General features: G+C 42.2%; 1 protein-coding gene across 9 annotated transcripts in view; it reads left to right on the top strand.

The window, feature by feature from the left end:
* tmem94 (transmembrane protein 94) overlaps window positions 1-18,293 on the top strand; it is a 44,764-nt gene extending 26,471 nt beyond the window's left edge. For 8 of the 9 annotated variants that reach the window (XM_044178476.1, XM_044178479.1, XM_044178478.1 and 5 more), the window contains 20 exons: window positions 423-596; window positions 1,657-1,878; window positions 1,988-2,300; window positions 3,308-3,481; window positions 3,715-3,817; window positions 3,982-4,196; window positions 4,305-4,486; window positions 4,692-4,824; window positions 6,197-6,312; window positions 6,657-6,756; window positions 7,030-7,138; window positions 8,633-8,822; window positions 8,914-8,991; window positions 9,133-9,218; window positions 9,327-9,408; window positions 12,754-12,911; window positions 13,711-13,805; window positions 13,916-14,009; window positions 14,704-14,874; window positions 15,210-18,293. In XM_044178476.1, coding sequence (XP_044034411.1) covers window positions 423-596; window positions 1,657-1,878; window positions 1,988-2,300; window positions 3,308-3,481; window positions 3,715-3,817; window positions 3,982-4,196; window positions 4,305-4,486; window positions 4,692-4,824; window positions 6,197-6,312; window positions 6,657-6,756; window positions 7,030-7,138; window positions 8,633-8,822; window positions 8,914-8,991; window positions 9,133-9,218; window positions 9,327-9,408; window positions 12,754-12,911; window positions 13,711-13,805; window positions 13,916-14,009; window positions 14,704-14,874; window positions 15,210-15,282 — 2,868 coding nt within the window. In that variant the 3' untranslated portion in view covers window positions 15,283-18,293. The remainder of the gene's footprint in view (window positions 1-422; window positions 597-1,656; window positions 1,879-1,987; window positions 2,301-3,307; window positions 3,482-3,714; window positions 3,818-3,981; window positions 4,197-4,304; window positions 4,487-4,691; window positions 4,825-6,196; window positions 6,313-6,656; window positions 6,757-7,029; window positions 7,139-8,632; window positions 8,823-8,913; window positions 8,992-9,132; window positions 9,219-9,326; window positions 9,409-12,753; window positions 12,912-13,710; window positions 13,806-13,915; window positions 14,010-14,703; window positions 14,875-15,209) is intronic. The other variant, XM_044178477.1, reaches the window with a different exon arrangement.
* The last annotated feature ends 210 nt before the right edge of the window (window positions 18,294-18,503 follow it).

The raw sequence follows: 18,503 nt of genomic DNA, 5'->3' as shown, positions 1-18,503 counted from the left end.
TAAGCAAAAAAATATAATACACTATAATACAGGTCAGAAAATACATTAAGTACCAAGTGGGTATAAGTATAAAATATAAGTGTGGAGTACAAATCAGATGGAAGTTGCAGTTTTTGAAGTCTGACTGACTTCAAAAATGTTTTGTTTGGCTGCACTGGAAACAAATACACCAGTTGCTCTTTTGTTGTAGTTCTGACACCAGTAGCTGCTCAACGTGTGTTTGCTGTACTATTAAATCACACCTGAGGACTCCACCAGTAATCATGCGGGTCACCAAATCAACCAAGACTGAAATCTTAGGGATTACAACTTTAAGGAGCAAAAAACAATTAATATACCTACATCCACATACTTGGGAACCATTTTATAGACTTGTTGGTGCATGTGTGTGTGTGAGTTATAAATCTTTTGTTTCTATGTAGGTGCTGTGTTGTGTAGACAAGCAGGGTATCCTGTCGTGGCCTAACCCCAGTCCAGAGACTGTGCTGTTCTTCAGTGGACGAGCGGAGCCACCTCACAACAGCCAGGATGATCTCAGAGACGACCTGTCTGTCAACTCCTACTGTCGAATGGAGACAGATGATGACAGGGATGAGGTGTGTGTGTGTGTGTATGTGTGCGTGTTTTCTCAGCCAGTTTTTTAGCCTCACTAGCAGCCCGGCTGTAGAGATTGTTAATTTAGTTTGAAAAAATGCAGATAGTGGTGTGGTATGTGGTCTGGTGTTTTTTGTAGAAACTGACTGGAGTCAACTGAAATTCAGGAATTCACCCCTGGGGCCCATTCCAGAAAGCAGGTTCAACAAACTCTGAGCCTAACCCTGAACCCTGAGCTCACGAACCCTGAGATGGGAAAAGAACAGCTGATCTGAATTAGTTCAATCAACTCTGAGTATGTTCACTCTGACTTAAGCGCGTGCATGAGGACTATAAAAAGTCATCATCAATGGAGCTCCGATATTACGATTCACCATGGCAACAGGTAAATAAAAGGCAGAGCCTCCATTTTAATCCAGTGGACGTGGAGATATTATGTGTAGAGTATATGCAGACTGTGCACAGGAGTGAAAAACACTCACTTTCAAACCACATTCTGCAGCTGCACCACAATACTGGTCACTAAGAAATATTAACATATAATCTCCAATATTATAGGAATTATGTTCCATCACTGCGGCCAATCACGTCATGAGTGATAGAGATAATTATTCATTGATCCTACGTGTCTAAAGCCTCCTACCGATTTTTACCATTTAAACTGAGATTACACTTTGTGTGCAATAAACATTTCAGTGGAACTGCTCTAACAAAGGGCAAAAACCGCTGTTCAAATCAATGACTGACAGCGCATTAAAGCGGTAACTTCAGATAGTCCTGAGTAACAAACTAATATCCAACCAGGATTTTGACTCGGACATACAGGAACCCTCTGCTAACTAATGCGCTTCGATACGGACTGAATCAGTGAGGAAATAAAACTGCGTGCCAGGCTCTGTAAGAGGGAGGAGACACAGAAACTCTTTCTGGAACTGAAAACCCAGAGTTCCCTCATCTCAGGGTTAACGAACTAAGAATTTTCACTAAACCTGCTTTCTGGAATAGACCGCTGATAATGCCCGGTGTTGTATCCACTCCTGACTAGTTGTGACCGCTGTACAGGCCCAGGAGGCGGAGGCTCTGCTCTGTCTTCCAGCAGAGTCCTCCACCCAGCTGGGGGATGGTCCCGAGCCTAGTGAGATGTCACACGACACTGCTCGCTCGTCTGACAATCTGCGGCTTCTGCGCTCCTGCCAGCCTGCACACACTCGCATCAAACACCACTCTGGATCCAATGTAAGCTTCAGCCATGACACCGAGGGAGGGGAGGACAACCAGGCTCAGGTAAAAACTGGAACTGAAATACTTTGAAGTATAAGTTTGATTTGACTTCATGATTTATGTTGTTGTGTGATGCTGTTCGTCTTCTTATTTTTGTCCCGTACGTCTCCAGGACTTTGTGATGGGCTGCCCAGAGGTGGAGGCCGAGGACTTTGTGTGTGACTACCACCTGGAGATGCTGAGCCTGTCACAGGACCAGCAGAACCCAGCCAGCATCCAGTTCGACGACCTCTCCTGGCAGTGCCACCTGCCCTCCCTCAAGCCGCTGGGCCTCAACATCATGCTGAACCTCTGCAACGCCAGCGTCACCCAGCAGCTCTGCCGCTTCTCTGACCACCTCTCCAACTTGGCCCTACAGGAGAGCCACGGCTCCGTGCTACCCGTCTACGTCCCCTGGGGGCTCTGCGAGCTCTCCAGGCTCATAGGTGAGCATGGAGTGACGGTGTTTTTTAGGGCTGCTTTCACATCTCGTTGGTTTAGAGCAACCTTTTTATACCACGGCCTGGTTTGCCCCTTAGTTTGGGTGTTTGTTAGGTCATATGAGAACACAGCGCTCACACAGATCTTATTCAGATGGTCTGGCACTGTGATTTCAGCCTTGAAGTTTTCTTCAGAGGGAAAGCCTGATCTGACTGTCATCCCATGCCGCATGAATTATGGATGAAGTTTTACCCCAGAAGAAAGTCCTTTACTAGAGTAAATGTCTGCGCACTATGCTATATGAGCATGGTTTTGATGATAGTAAGGGCATAAGTTGCTGCTATGTTGCATGGATGTACTGGAGTATTTCACCTGGCAAAACTGCAAGTGAACCATCTTTTTTTTTTTAAATTGCATGGGAGCAGTAATAAATGGAAGGACTTTCCATGATGTAAAACCTGTTTGCTCGTCGTACAGTGATTGTATTGTTTGGTGCGATTAAAAATCCAACTGAAATTTCATATTTGTTTTCTGCTCCAGCATACATATCTCCTCTGTAAATCACATGCCCTATGCTCTCCTTTGAGAGACAATCAGTACCCAACAGAAAGGAATCTACACACATGGACATGTCTGCACCTTGGCTTGACATTATTTTTGATTGCAAAAAGGGATGACCAGTTGTAATCAAACAAGGCTCCCTGGGTTGATGTAAAAAAAACATAGCTTCCTGTTATCAGGCTGCTAGATGTCAGCTAAGGATGTTCATCATTTTAAAAAACCATTAATATCAACTGAACTTTAATTTGTTTGTGTGAACAAAATAGCTTCACAGTACAAGATCTATTAGACAACAACCCTTGTCTTAAAGAGCTCGGTCTAGACCTGCTCTGTAGGAAAAGTGCAATGAGATAACTTCTGTTATGAATTGGCGCTATATAAATAAACCTGAATTGAATTGAAAGTCTTATCTCTGTGTGTGTGTGTGTGTGTGTGTGTGTGTGTGTGTCAGGGTTCACTCCTGGTGCAAGGGAGCTGTTTAAACAGGAGAACCACTTGGCTCTGTACCAGCTGCCATCTGGAGAGAAGACCAAGGAGTTAACTTCCCGCCGCCTTCATTACTTCACCAAACGCCAGCCTCCCATCTCCCACCTTATTTCCCTGTTTGTACGAGACTCTTCCTCCAGTGAGTCCATACACACTTCAATCTACCTGTGTCATTCTGCGTCTCACTGGTCTGTTTTGTTTTATTTTGCAGTTTTCAACGTATTTCTTAGATGTACTTGTTGCATTTTGCTTTGTTAATTGTCCTTATGTCCTTTTCTCTTCCCTTTGCCGGCTGAGTTGAAAAGAGAATTAGTTTTTGTTTTAATGCTAATGTTATTCACTCTGTCATGATCTCTGACCTTTCTGTTGTAGATAACGTCCAGATGCTGTCACATGGCTCGGCCGACCTTATCCTGGAGGCCTGCACTGACTTCTGGGATGGAACTGATATTTATCCCTTCTCAGGCTCCGACAGGTGCAGTATCTGTCACAATGATCATTTTCACTTTGCTGTAAATCTTCAGTCAAACAGAAAGTATCAAAGATTCATTTATTATTCATTCATTTCCAGGTGATATTATTCATATTTCTAGCAGTCTTTCCATTTGTAACTCTTCATTTTTGTTTCACCTGTTACAGAAAGAAGGTTCTGGACTTCTACCAGCGTGCCTGTCTGTCGGGTTACTGCTCAGCATTTGCCTATAAACCCATGCAAGTATCGTTGTCGAGCCAACTGAATGGGAAGTGTGTGGAGCTGGCCCCGGGTCCCTGCCTCTTCTCCGGAGTGGAGCTGCCCTCCACCACCCCCATCAAACACAACTCCTACAGAAACAGCTGGAGCTCCGACGGTACAAGTTAGTGACAGAGGGACGTATAGTTAAAGTAATAATACAATAATAATACGACTTTTCTGATTTTCATACGTCTTTTCCTTTCATTGTCTTTCCCCGTCATGTCTACAGAGGGTATAGGTGAGGGTGTGGAGCGTGAGGACTGTGTTCAGGCCCTCAGCGGGCAGATCTTCATGGGCATGGTATCGTCCCAGTTCCAGGCGAGGCTGGACACAGTCCGGCTCATTGATGCCCTGGTCACCGCTTGTATCCGGTTTGTTTACTTTTCCATGGAGGACGAGCTCCGCAGCAAGGTGAACACATACAAGCTCATATGAACATTTGATAGTATGTAGTTGATTGAGATGGTTCTCTTTTCTCAGGACATGAAATGGGCCCCTTAATCTGTTGTCTCTCTATGTCCCTGCTGGCAATCTATACAATATGTCACAAGCAGTATACTGCACATCCTAAAACGTGTGAGTATCTGTTTATGTGGCTAGTTTTGTGTCTCTGCAGGTTTTTGCAGAGAAGATGGGTTTAGAGACGGGCTGGAACTGTCACATTTCTTTGACTCCAAATGGAGACACTCCCTGTGATGGAGCTCCATCCAGCCCCAGTCAGGGCTCCCTGCATGAAGACCTGAACCAAGGTACCAAACCTGTGTGTCAGGTTAATATTCATTTTATTCCATTTACAGTGGTGATGCACTACATGACAAGTGTGTTTACAGGTGTTGGGTAGCACTACTGCATATGTATAAAAAAAGAAAAAGAGTTGTATAAAGCCTTTTGTGGTTCCAGAGGGAGCTATGAGAAGTCTGATGAATTGCGTCCGTTGGGGCTGAAGGCTACAAATTAGAAAGAAGTGATGTTAACAGACCTCTGTAGCCAGCTCCCCATCTCTGACTGAGGCTAGAGCCTCCAGGCTACATTAGCCGCTACCAGGGATGGAAAGAGTACTAGAATATTGTACTCAAGTAAAAGTAATGTTACTTTTAAAGAAATTTTACCCAAGTAAAAATAAAAGTACTTGTGTAAAAATGCACTCAGATAAAAGTAAAAAGTAGGTCAGTTAAAAAAAAAGTCAACGAATACACTAGTGGAACAACATTAGCAACACGAGCCCTTATTTCCAAACCAACAATAAATTCCATTTCTATAGAGGCACTTTGCAGCCTGTGCAAACAACTGATTATCAATTCTAAATATACAATTGCCTTCCTCAGTGTAGCCTTACTAGAATTAACCAGAGAAGAGGACAAAACTCTAAAATTAAAATGACCGACAGTAAATAAATAAGTCTATGGACACCACAGTGGGTGCAACACACATTATTAAGCCACATCAGCCTGACACTTCTCACAGAATCAACAGCAGAATAAAACATCACCAAAGCAGACAACACAGACACGTATAAACAATATAAACTCCACCGCAGCAAAGACACACTTGACTGCACAGTTTTTACACACATACGGCGCTACGTTACTAGGCAACGCAGTGGTTGCTGACGCTGTCATCTGGAAAGTAAGTTACAGTTATCAGTGGGTTTGACAATGTTATAGGAGTGCACTGCTAAATCAGTGGATCACTCTTTTAAATGTAGTGCTTATGGTTATGTGCATCTGTAGGATAGAGTATGGTGAAACACTAACACCATGCATTAGGAGATGCTCCTCAGTTCACATATATAGACCTATCAGTTGGAGAGTTCATAAACCCACATAGATTATAAATCAGATCTTGTCAAATCATGACATTGCCCTGTACTGTAAACTGGTCATCAAATCAATGTGGACAGAGGCTGAAGCGAGAGTTAAGTGCCAAAAGAAACCAAACTCTGGAAAGGAAAATCCTCCCCTCCATGTTTAAGCTTCTGTGTTGTTTTCACAAGACTTCCTAATCAAGTGTATGCTCAGTAAATCTAGCCTCAAAAAGTGTAAATCTGTGAAAGCTAGTTCTAAAATACGAGTTGTAGAGAGTATCTCTTTCTTTAGACAGCTCTCTTCATATGTGACTCAGATTCTCGGGATGAAGCAGAAGGTCCACTGCTGCCGGAGGAGGAAGCGCACTCTGACCTGGCCAGCTTCCAGCCCACAGACAGCGATGTGCCCAGCTTTCTGGAGGACTGCAACAGGGTAACAATACCTTTATTAAAACCAGGGAAGCTACTGCTCAGTTACATCACATGTCTTTAGCTGACGCTTTTATTCAAAGCAACTTACAGTTCAACCATGTGGATATAACCCAAAAATTGTCTCCCTACAATGGAGGAAGAATCACTCTGTTTTACATTCAGGACATACAGGAGATGATGTTTTGCTTTTGACTTGCAGCTCACTTTTTGTTCCTGCTTTTGCTTTGTCTGTGAATTTCCTTTTCAAGTGGATTATTTGTGGGTACTGCTCATAACTAGTCTTATAAAGAACTTAAATGAGTTAAGTCTGAACATGTCTTTTTTTCTGTTCCTGTTGTTTCTCAGGCCAAGCTACCTCGTGGTATCCACCAGGTTCGTCCTCATTTGAAGAACATTGATAATGTGCCTCTTTTGGTGCCACTCTTCACTGACTGCAGCCCTGACAGTGAGTCTTCTTTATGTGTTCTATTTACTAAGTCACCCTCCTTATGTGTAATTCCAATTTTCTGTCTTACTTTTTCAAGATGTGATGTCCTCTTTGTGTTCACCGGCCCCTCAAGAGTGAAGTAGATTCAAATGAGGAAAAGTAACGATAAACAACCAATAAGGGCTGTTTCATTGAAAATAATGATGATCTGAGTTACTGTCTCTTTCCTAGATATACTCAGCGTTTGCTTTAGAGTAAAATTGACACTTACAATGTTTTCTGTCTTCACAGCCATGTGTGAGATGATGAAGATCATGCAGGAGAACAGGGAGGTTACATGCTGTCTGGGAAGCTCCGCCAATTTCCGCAACAGCCGCCTCTTTCTACAGAGTGACGTCAGGTATACACATTAATGAAGTACATCCCTAAACATTTTCTAAATTTGTAAATGGATGTGATTGTGATGAGGTTTGACCAGAGTTGATTTGTAATGTTAATGGCGGATTTTCATTTTTATCACAAAACATTAGTTCTACAAAATTTTGTAGTAAGCAGCATCTAGGCTATTAAAAACCAAAACTCACCGTTAAAACACATGATAATATTAATATTCCTGCATGCATTTGTGAAATCCACTTGAAATACATTTCACTACCTCTAGACATATCTAGCCATGCAGATACTTTTGCTTTTATTTATTCAGGTTTTGAGGTATCTGTTTCTGAGATTTCTACTTACCCAACTCAATGGACTGTGTGGCGCTCAAAGCATTGAAGAATGGCGTTCAAAAAGTTCACAAGAGCAACATCTGTTTAAAGAATCAGTGTCCCGGTTTTGGATAATCCACAGAACAGGAGGCTAGTCACCCATCAAACAGATACATTCACAGGTACAGTTTGTTACACAGGAATTTAGGTGCAGTCACCTGTTAGTACTGAAACGAAAAGAAGGAATAAGGGGAAAATAGCAAAATGTAAATGAAAAGGCCAGTAGAGGGAAGGTTTCACTGAAGCTAGCATTTGGTAGTAGTTTCTTTCCTTGCAGCCATAAAGATCTTCAAGTAGGTCGATATCCCTTATACATACACCTTTTTGCATGTCTCCAGAATACAGAGAAAGGAAACCTCAATACTCAGACCCAATATCCTACATCGACACTAAACGTCCCACTTTCTAAAGACTGGATACTGTATATGGACAATACCGAAATATGTGGGCATGGTCCACCAGTGCAGATCCACACTCCATCTAGCAAGAGTACTGGATCCCAGTCCATTTGGATTTCTGCTAAGGATAGAAAATCAGATCTTTCCAACAAAAACCTTTGCAAGTCACTGAATTAGCACAGTATGCAGTTTCCCAGGCTTGTAGCCACAGTCACACCTACACAGGTATTTCCACAGGTATCTCTTTTTTTACCAGAGTTGCTTTAGATCATTTTTGTTAGAGATGTTGCTTTTGAAAACTTGAAGTGTCATTTTTCAGTACAAATTCTATTCCATTTGCCTCCATTGTACTAGTGCGGGGACAGGAATCTGAAAACCCAGACAAATAAAACCAAAACTAGATTCTACTACAGTAGTGAGAAAGGGTTTTCTTGTACTTTGGGTGTACTGACCCTTTAAGGGCGTCCCATAGACAATCAATATAGTATTGATTGATCATAAAAATAAATATGCAATCAAACATACTGCTTCACAATCTCCATATCAGAGAAGTTTATACTTCTCTGATATGGAGATGTATCAATTACTTCCTAGGCTGCTCACACACACACACACACACACACACACACACACACACACACACACACACACACACACACGGAATGACAGCTGATTTATTTGTATTTGTTTTTGGCCCGTATGTTAACTTTGAACCTCCTCCCTCCACAGCATCGCTCTGGACCCGCTGTACCCGTCTCAGTGTTCGTGGGAGACGTTCGGCTATGCAACCGGAGGAGGATTCAACAGAGACGCTGAAGGTCTGTCTCCTCTGAGGCTCTCTGGACAGCTCAACAGTCTGGGCTGTTCCGTCACCTTCCACCAAGGAGAGAGTGTCAGCATGGTCAAGCTCATAGAGCAGGTTAGACGCACACAAGCACTCACGCACACAGCATGTCAGATAGAGAGGTCACATTTGTTCATGAACACGCCTCTGGGTGAATCTGTTCCAGGCACGACACACAACCTACGGCATCCGCAAGTGCTTCCTTTTCCTGCTGCAGTGTCAACTCAGCCTGGTCATCATCCAGGTGAGAGAAGAGACCTCACAATCTCAGCACATGTGGATGTTTATGCTGCACTAGGCTAGATTTGTATGGATAAGTACATTTGCAACATAGAGACATATGATCTTGAATAGATAAATGAAGTGCCCTGGTGTTTGTTTGCAGTTCTTAGCCTGTCTAGCTCAGCTTCCTCCTCCCATGAACGCCACTGACATCCTCTGGCTTTCCTGCTTCAGCTGCCCACTGCTGAGGTACACACATACTGTGCATACTAGCTATCCAGAAACTAATAATGCAGTGTTATTTTGCTGTGCCTTACGGAATGTCATACTAATGGTCTGTTTGTGTTGTGTTGACAGTGTGTCACTCTTGGGGAAGCCACCAGACAGCTCAGTCATGACAGTTGCCACAGGGAAGAACCTAGATGCAATTCCAAGGAAGGTAGGACCGCATACCAGTCACAACCTTCTATAAGCTTTAGTTACTGGAGCACTACTGCTAACGCTTGGAGAAACATACTTACAAACTATTAACCAGTGAAATATATTCTACTTACTGTGTAGTGATACTGGAAACTTCTTCCAACCAAATGAAGCATATAGATATTGTAGACAGTAATGGTAATGATAAATCACAGACAGCAGTTACTCTTTCTGCACTTTGTGTTTTTTCTGTATCTCTACCTGGGGCCTTTGATAAAGGTAAATAACGTATACCGGTACGTGCAATTCTACATGCGTTGTACCTCATTAGAAGTCTTATTTTGGATTGCTGTGCTAATTTATTTGGCGCATTGTCTAGATGTCGTAAATTCACATATCTGTCTTCGGGGCGGCTGTGGCTTAGTGGTAGAGCGGGTCGTCCACCAATCGGAAGGTCGGTGGTTCGATCCCGGCTTCCCCCAGCCCCGGTGTGTGAGTGTGTGTGGATGATTAGTTTCTTGACTGATGAGCATCTGCCATCAGTGTACGAATGTGTGTGAATGTGATATGTACTGTGTGAAGCTCTTTGAGTGGTCGGAAGACTAGAAAGACGATATACAGTCCATTTACCATTTCATCTACTGTACAAATTCTTATACTTTTAAAATTTGTATATTTGTTTTAAATGATTATTTCTTACAATGTAATAATTAACACTATTATTATTATTATTATTATTATTATTTTCCCTAATACATTCTTTTGTTTAGGTCTCAGTATCATGTAACAGTATCATTTAATACAGCTAAATTTAATATAGCATGTATTTCTTTGCACCGCTACTAGAGTGCACTATATTAAAAGGTGTTTCTTTTTTTTCTTTTTTTTTTAAAACCTTTTTTCTGTTGGGGTTTGCAGGATTATACAACATCTGTATCAAAGACAACTACAATTGCTTTTTATAATGTTAGATGAAGGCAGGTGACCCTACCAGGTCTATCTAACATTTTTCTAACAGTTTTCCCCAGCAGGGAAACAAGCTAACTGGAAAACAACAAAAATGTTCAACAACACATTAATGTTGTACTCATTAAAACAAAACAACAACAACAAAACACATATTGCCACACGTTCTGTCTTATTTTCTCCAACTTAAGAAAGTATAACACGTCCCGAATCCAATCAAGGAGATTTTCACTTTATTAGGATCCGTCTCCTAGCCAGTAAAGTGGTGAAAAGGATTACATTCTTTTGGAATACAGAGAAAGAAGGTAAAAAAAGCTGACACCCCAAGGAGAGCGCTGAAAGGGTTAGGGCCAAGCTTTGGGCCCAGTATTTCGGACAAAGTATTAAAAATCTTTGTCCAGGAGTTAAACAAGGACAGAGCCAGAGCATATGTATAAGGATGACATCTGTCACAGATCGGGGAGACAAAGTACAGTGCCTTGCGAAAGTATTCGGCCCCCTTGAACTTTGTGACCTTTTGCCACATTTCAGGCTTATAGAGAATATATGAAACTGTAATTTTTTGTGAAGAATCAACAACAAGTGGGACACAATCATGAAGTGGAACGAAATTTATTGGATATTTCAAACTTTTTTAACAAATCAAAAACTGAAAAATTGGGCGTGCAAAATTATTCAGCCCCTTTCCTTTCAGTGCAGCAAACTCTCTCCAGAAGTTCAGTGAGGATCTCTGAATGATCCAATGTTGACCTAAATGACTAATGATGATGAATAGAATCCACCTGTGTGTAATCAAGTCTCCGTATAAATGCACCTGCACTGTGATAGTCTCAGAGGTCCGTTTAAAGCGCAGAGAGCATCATGAAGAACAAGGAACACACCAGGCAGGTCCGAGATACTGTTGTGGAGAAGTTTAAAGCCGGATTTGGATACAAAAAGATTTCCCAAGCTTGAAACATCCCAAGGAGCACTGTGCAAGCGATAATATTGAAATGGAAGGAGTATCAGACCACTGCAAATCTACCAAGACCTGGCCGTCCCTCTAAACTTTCAGCTCATACAAGGAGAAGACAGAGAAGATCAGAGATGCAGCCAAGAGGCCCATGATCACTCTGGATGAACTGCAGAGATCTACAGCTGAGGTGGGAGACTCTGTCCATAGGACAACAATCAGTCGTATACTGCACAAATCTGGCCTTTATGGAAGAGTGGCTAGAAGAAAGCCATTTCTTAAAGATATCCATAAAAAGTGTCGTTTAAAGTTTGCCACAAGCCACCTGGGAGACACACCAAACATGTGGAAGAAGGTGCTCTGGTCAGATGAAACCAAAACTGAACTTTTTGGCAACAATGCAAAACGTTATGTTTGGCGTAAAAGCAACACAGCTCATCACCCTGAACACACCATCCCCACTGTCAAACATGGTGGTGGCAGCATCATGGTTTGGGCCTGCTTTTCTTCAGCAGGGACAGGGAAGATGGTTAAAATTGATGGGAAGATGGATGGAGCCAAATACAGGACCATTCCGGAAGAAAACCTGATGGAGTCTGCAAAAGACCTGAGACTGGGAGGGAGATTTGTCTTCCAACAAGACAATGATCCAAAACATAAAGCAAAATCTACAATGGAATGGTTCAAAAATAAACATATCCAGGTGTTAGAATGGCCAAGTCAAAGTCCAGACCTGAATCCAATCGAGAATCTGTGGAAAGAACTGAGAACTGCTGTTCACAAATGCTCTCCATCCAACCTCACTGAGCTCGAGCTGTTTTGCAAGGAGGAATGGGCAAAAACTTCAGTCTCTCGATGTGCAAAACTGATAGACATACCCCAAGCGACTTACAGCTGTAATCACAGCAAAAGGTGGCGCTACAAAGTATTAACTTAAGGGGGCTGAATAATTTTGCACGCCCTATTTTTCAGTTTTTGATGTAAACCAATGAAACCAGATCTTAAGGGATGGCTTCACAGCTGCATTTTAGTGTATAGAGATACAGAGGAAGCAGTCGGAGCGTGCAGAGGGCTTTCAGTGATGCTGGGCCGCTGAGTTTGTCTCGATGCTAGTTGAAAGATGTTTCTAATGTTTTGTCCCCCCCATTTACATACAAAAGGTGGGCAAAAATGAGAAACACATTTTTAATACAATGCAGTACAGTACAACACCACTACTCACTACAACCATAATAATTTGCATATAGTGGAATTGACACCAGTGGAACTACTGGCTGATAAACAACAGTATTAAAATCTATCACTTCATCTGTAGAGTAGGAATAATTTTAATACAAAGGACAACAAGGAATTTGACAGGAAGTTAATGAATAAGAAGTTCATGCCACTGATGTATCTTTTACTAAATAGAGGGGCAGCTCTCATCACGTTGTCTTCTTTGACCAGACCCAGAACTACTTCCTTGGCTGTTTCCTGTTGAAGTTTGGCCTGACAATGTGTGCCTACCTGTTGGCGTTTGGGTTCACCCTGCAAGAGGTCTGCCTCAGAAGCAGCAACTTCACCTTAGCTGACAGCACCATTGTCACCTGCCTTCATATAGCCAGGTAGGTGGAGCACTACCTTTTTAAAGGACCGACACCAAACCGATGTCAAAGAACTATCGGCAACAAAAGCCAAGTGTTGCATCGTTTCACGTCGCCTGTGTATTGGCCAAAAAGTGACACTACAACGCACCGCACCAACTACAGCAAACGGCCAACTAGCACGTACGTTCTGCACCTGCGCGAGAGGTAATAACACCCCGTACCAGCAGGTGGCGGTAGTCTACATTCGTCATTCAAAAAAGAACCCAGGACTGCGGATATAAACAAAAGCAGCCCCGTGGATTTAAGTTTGCCCGCTCTCGCTCAGACAAAATGTCTGATCTGTCCGATCTGAAATGTCTGAACTCGTGTGCGGATTCAAGACGCTAGTTAGCCAGCTAACAGCACAATAACAACACCTTTGATATTTTAATATATTTATTTTCTCATGCACTGATTCGCTTAAGCTGAACAGCCAATCAGAGTGATTTCTCTCACCGACGGCCTCCGCCACCAATTCAACACGCTCAGTCGGCCGGAAAAGCCGCAGACGAGGGCCGACGGTGCGGAACACACCTCAAAAACTAGAGCTACAGCCGCTCACCGACCGGTATGTCAGGGCCTTAAAAGCCCTGCAGTCATAAGGCCACCAGTTGTTCCATTCACAGGCTCATTTGTTGACAGTAATTTATCACTGTTAATTTAAGGAGGATATTTATGCTGAAAATGATAGTGTACAGCTCACTGAAAGTCACATCTGATGGAGAACACAATGGAGAAAACACAGATGTTATTAATCTAAGTAATTCTGTGCCTGCAGCTCTTCAGACGACGCTCCTCTCTGGTTCAGTGAGCTGTCAAACGGCCTGCTGCTGACTCAGAAGGTCATGGCAGGGTTCCTTGCCTTACACACAGGTAGGAGCTCATTCTAACACATGCAGCACAAACAAAGGTCAAACTCTCTCATGTTGTCAGTATTCAAATCACTCCCTTTCTTCTGTTTGTCGTTTATCTCGGTTTCTCAGTGGTGATCTCTCTCAGCTACGTCCATCGCTCTCAGCCTCTGTGGAGAAAGAGTCCCTTCAGCAATACCTGGTGGTGTCTCACTGTACCTGTGGTGTAAGTGATCATCTCCTTTGGATAATTGCCGTCTGACGTTATACTCTGTAGGACATTTAGAGTTCATCTGTGCTTAGATTACTACAGCTGTCTCAATTTCTTTCACATTTCCACCTCACTCCAGGAGTATCGCTTGCCAGAAGGCAGCAGGGTGCAGTAAGGTGTGGACTTTGAGCTTTGTAACTTTGCAGAACGTTTACATACACAAAGAATCTATATCACACAGTAAAGGAAAGGGAAAAACCCAAAAAGCATAATATGGCCACTTCAGGTTTCCCGAAGAAATACAGGCATTGCTGAGCTTTTCTTTTCAGGCGTAAATAAGAAGTAAAGTAAAAAAGTAAAGATAAATGGAGAAACGTATAAATATAATAATAATAATAATTGAAAGTATAGAAAATAAAAATAAGTTTATTTTATAGACAAGCACGCACTGAAGATCTGAGTCTCAGGAAGAACAGTCTCTGTCCCTTCCTGAGGAGGGCGTCAGTGTCGTGAGACCAGTTCAGTTTTTGGCTTGTGGCTTGTAGGTGGCTTCAAGGTGTATCAGGTTATGGTCTGATTCTCCGAGTGGGGGGAGGGAAGAAGAGCTGTACGCCCCCTTCACACTGACATACAAGAGGTCCAGGATTTTATTCTCTCTTGTTGTGCAGTCCACATATTGTTTAAACTTAAACTCTCTTCTCTCCTCCAGTCTGCTCAGCCAGATTGTTCAGGCCACGGTGGATTACCAGTTATGGCACGACCACGGCAGCCTCCTGACCTTTAACCTGGGTGACATACCCCTGCTAGCCTGGCTGCTGGCCTCTCTGTCCCCGCTGCTGGTGGTGGTGGTCAACGAAGTGGTGAAGCTACACGAAATACGGTATGAAAGCAGGCACAGGATTAAAACGACAAAGAAAGCAGTTCTGGATGGATGAATATGTAAATGGATGGAAAGCATTAACTCAGTGACTTGGACCCATGGGAGATTGTTGAGCAACAGATGGCAGAAGGAAGCAGGAGGGGAGAAGGAGAAGCAGACGTCACAGATTTATCTTGCAGGAAAAGCAGTTGGGATCAGTGTGGATTATTGAGGATTATTTAGCGATCAGATCAGACTTTGATTTTTTTCCCCACTTTATGCAGAACGGGGATGTGTTGAGAAGCTGGAAAAATGTCTGACCATGAGCTCTGATCGATCTCCTCTGTCCATTTCAGGGTGCGGGTTCGCTACCAGAAGAGACAGAAGCTGCAGTTTGAAACAAAGCTGGGGATGAACTCTCCGTTCTGATGTGTTCCCTCTGAGGAAGCTGGTGTCGTGGCAACACTGGGAACCAGTCGGTCAGTTCTGGAAAGCAGGGAAGGGCAGAGTGCTAACACTGCAGATCCCCGTTAACACTTCACCCCAACAGGACTGCAACAATCAGGTGGAGCAGATATCAAGCAAATGTGGGCTTTATGACACAAATGTTTTAGCTCCTGTGTCTGTTTTCTTAAAACAGTTGATATTCTATCAGTTATCTGAAGGGCAGGGAACATTTAAATTCCAAAGCATTCATTTCAATTGAATAGAAAAGAGCCAAAAAAAAACCCTTTTTATTGTCTGGTTTTAGTTTTAAAGGCATGAGGAATGTTTTTGGAAGAGGTTTTTGCTTCGTCACTATGACTTCTGTTCTCCATCTCTGAGATGCTTGTGCACGGTCGCTCTCATCTCCAGGAATGCTCCAGGTTCCAAACAATCCACTGAAAGCCGCTTCACTTTCAGAGGATGTTTTTGTGAAGTCCATTTCATCGTCATCCAATGATACACATTGAATTGTGTCATATCATTGGACCAGTCCAGCCTTGATTGAGCTTAACAAGGCTGCTCAGGCTACCTACCGTATGGCGAACTAGCTAGGCGGGGCTGTGAGCTTTGTTTAACTCAGTATCAAAGTGAAGAGACAGTGTTAACAGTAGCAGCTAACATTAGCTAGTTAATTCAGTTACCTCGGCTGCGTTTGGGTCCTAAAGATGCTCAGAGAAACAATTCTGTGAAGAGCAAAAGAGAGAATCTTTCTCTGTGGTCAAGCCAACAGGATCAAGCTGACACTGCTAACACTGGCTCTTCGCTTTAATGCTGAGTAATAATCTAATTTTACAAGCCGGCCCAGCTGGTTAGCCGGCTAGGTAGGTAGCATTAGCAGCCTTGTTAAGCTAAGGCTTAAAAGTTAAAGAGGTTTTGTTACTGTGTCCGTGTTTATTTCCAGCAGGAGCCTCTAGTTGGTTGATTCAGAATTACTTTAGCATTTGTCGCTCTAGCTAACAGGAGCTACCTGGCTAAATTTACATCTACAGAATAGGGTGTAACACTACCTCTCAAAACATGTGACAAAGAAGCTTCTGTAAGCTTTCTTTCTGGACCATTCTGTCGTTCAGCCTTTGAGCCACATTTTAATCTTCACTGTGGGAGCCTGCAAGACAAAGTTCTCTTTTATTTTATTGTATTTCGCAACAAATGTTCTTTGTTGTGACTCAGTTCTGCTAAGCCGAGGCCAGACCTGCTGTACACAGTAAGGAATGAAGATTAAGGATTGAATTGGATCAGTCACGTGTTTATACACTTATATCTACATTTAATTATACACTGTAAACACATTTATCTAACTGAAGAATGTGCCAGCATGCTGCTTTGAACCCATGCAGCTGGCTGTGCAGTGATCTTAGCAAGTCCCTCTCAAAGCAATGGATTTACTGAATAAATACTGATGTGTATTGAGGTATGCTGACATACCAGAGTCTTCTGAAAGGTGCTTCATATCATTCAGTTGCCTTCCTCCTCAGCCTGTCTGCCTGTTTCAGCTCTCAACACCTGGACAGACCGGAGCTCAGGAGACTGTTTAGTTTTAAAGTATTAAAAAAATGAATAGTCGAGTAGATTTCATCTGCGAGTTTCTTACAATTACCCCAGATTTCATATTTGATCTGCTGACCAGCATATTCTAGAGATTCACATTTCTCTCCCGATCATCTCCAAGTGTCCCCATTAATCTACTGTGTTCAGGGGTTTCAATTCCTACACTGAATGTGCAGCATCAGCAGCAGACGTCTGTATAACTGAGGGTCTTTTTCAATCAGACCAGTCTTCTGTGTGGTGCTGTCATTACTTCAGATGGACCTGATTTTAATATTGCTACTGTATACAAGTGGGATGATGGCATTTACTGGTAATACATTACTTCAGAACTAAATACCATGCTTTTATTATCTCATAAAACTGTCTTTACACAGATATGGAACAGTGAAAGTCACTCCCAAGTGATCAGTTTCTCCAGAAAATGTATTATATCCTGATATATAAAGATATTGTGATATAAAACACTGTAATATAGAATTTGTTCCCCTTTTTTTCCCAATTTTTATTTATTTAGGAATCAAGTCACATTTAAATATTACATTTCACAATTTTTACTCACTTTTTAAAATATTTTCCTCTGAAAGAAATAATTGTGATAGAGGATTTTATCCATATCACCCACCCCTATTCTAAACAAATGTGCAGTATGTCTGCAGGCTGGTTCCAGACTCTGACAATAACTAAATGAATGGACTCATTATCTCGGTATCTTGGCCTGTTTAACCCTATACTTGCTTTTATATGTGTGCTTGTTATTCCATAGCTACAAATGCTCTTTAAGTTCCACATTTAAAGTGGGGATGTATTGAAGAGGTACAGGTAAAGAAGTGCAAAAGCACAATTTGGTTCTCTGTTTTTACGGCACTAAAGTGATCGCGAGCGCTCTCTGGATGGACAAAATAGTCGGCGCGAAACTACTGAAGACGGCGTTAAGACAAACATCACGATGCAAGAAAACATTTCTGATTTTATTTTTTGTTGGGTCTGTTTTATACTTTACTGTCTTATATCATGACAAACATATGGACTACGCTGCATGAATAAGATCCAGTGAATGCTCTGTCTTGATCAATGTACATGTTATCTATAGGTCTACTGTTTTGTTCGCAACACAAATGGACTCAGTCAAGCATGGACTTCAAACTGTGTGCTACCAGGCCTCTGGTTCAACCTGCAGAATGTATGCTAGGCATCTCGCTAACATTATCATGCACATGCTAGGAGCTGAAGCCTCTTTCAGTTGAGTTGTAGCGTGGGGGTGGGGGGTGATGGACTATGATATAGTTGTTCACAAGATATATAAATGTATATTTTGTATTTTTTAAGGTGTATATGTTCAGGACTTTTGACAAGTTTGTTTGTGTATTGATTATGTCAAATGAATAAATATGCTCTTTTATTTACGAGATTGTTGTTAAAATATTGCTGCACACAATAAATCGATACAGTAAGTAACGACGATGAGCACGGTGGGATCGAAGAAAAATACATTCATCAGTTGGGTAAAATTCTAATTCTGTATTTTGTATGGAGAGTCTCAACACCAAATTTGTGTTTTCATGACACACACACACACACACACAAGGTTCTGATTTCTATTTGTATTTGACCTCCAG

Source organism: Siniperca chuatsi, linkage group LG20, assembly GCF_020085105.1.
Source record: "Siniperca chuatsi isolate FFG_IHB_CAS linkage group LG20, ASM2008510v1, whole genome shotgun sequence".
Classification (NCBI taxonomy): Eukaryota; Metazoa; Chordata; class Actinopteri; order Centrarchiformes; family Sinipercidae; genus Siniperca; species Siniperca chuatsi.
Note: the sequence above shows the minus strand (reverse complement) of the source record. Positions and strands in the feature narration are given on the sequence as shown.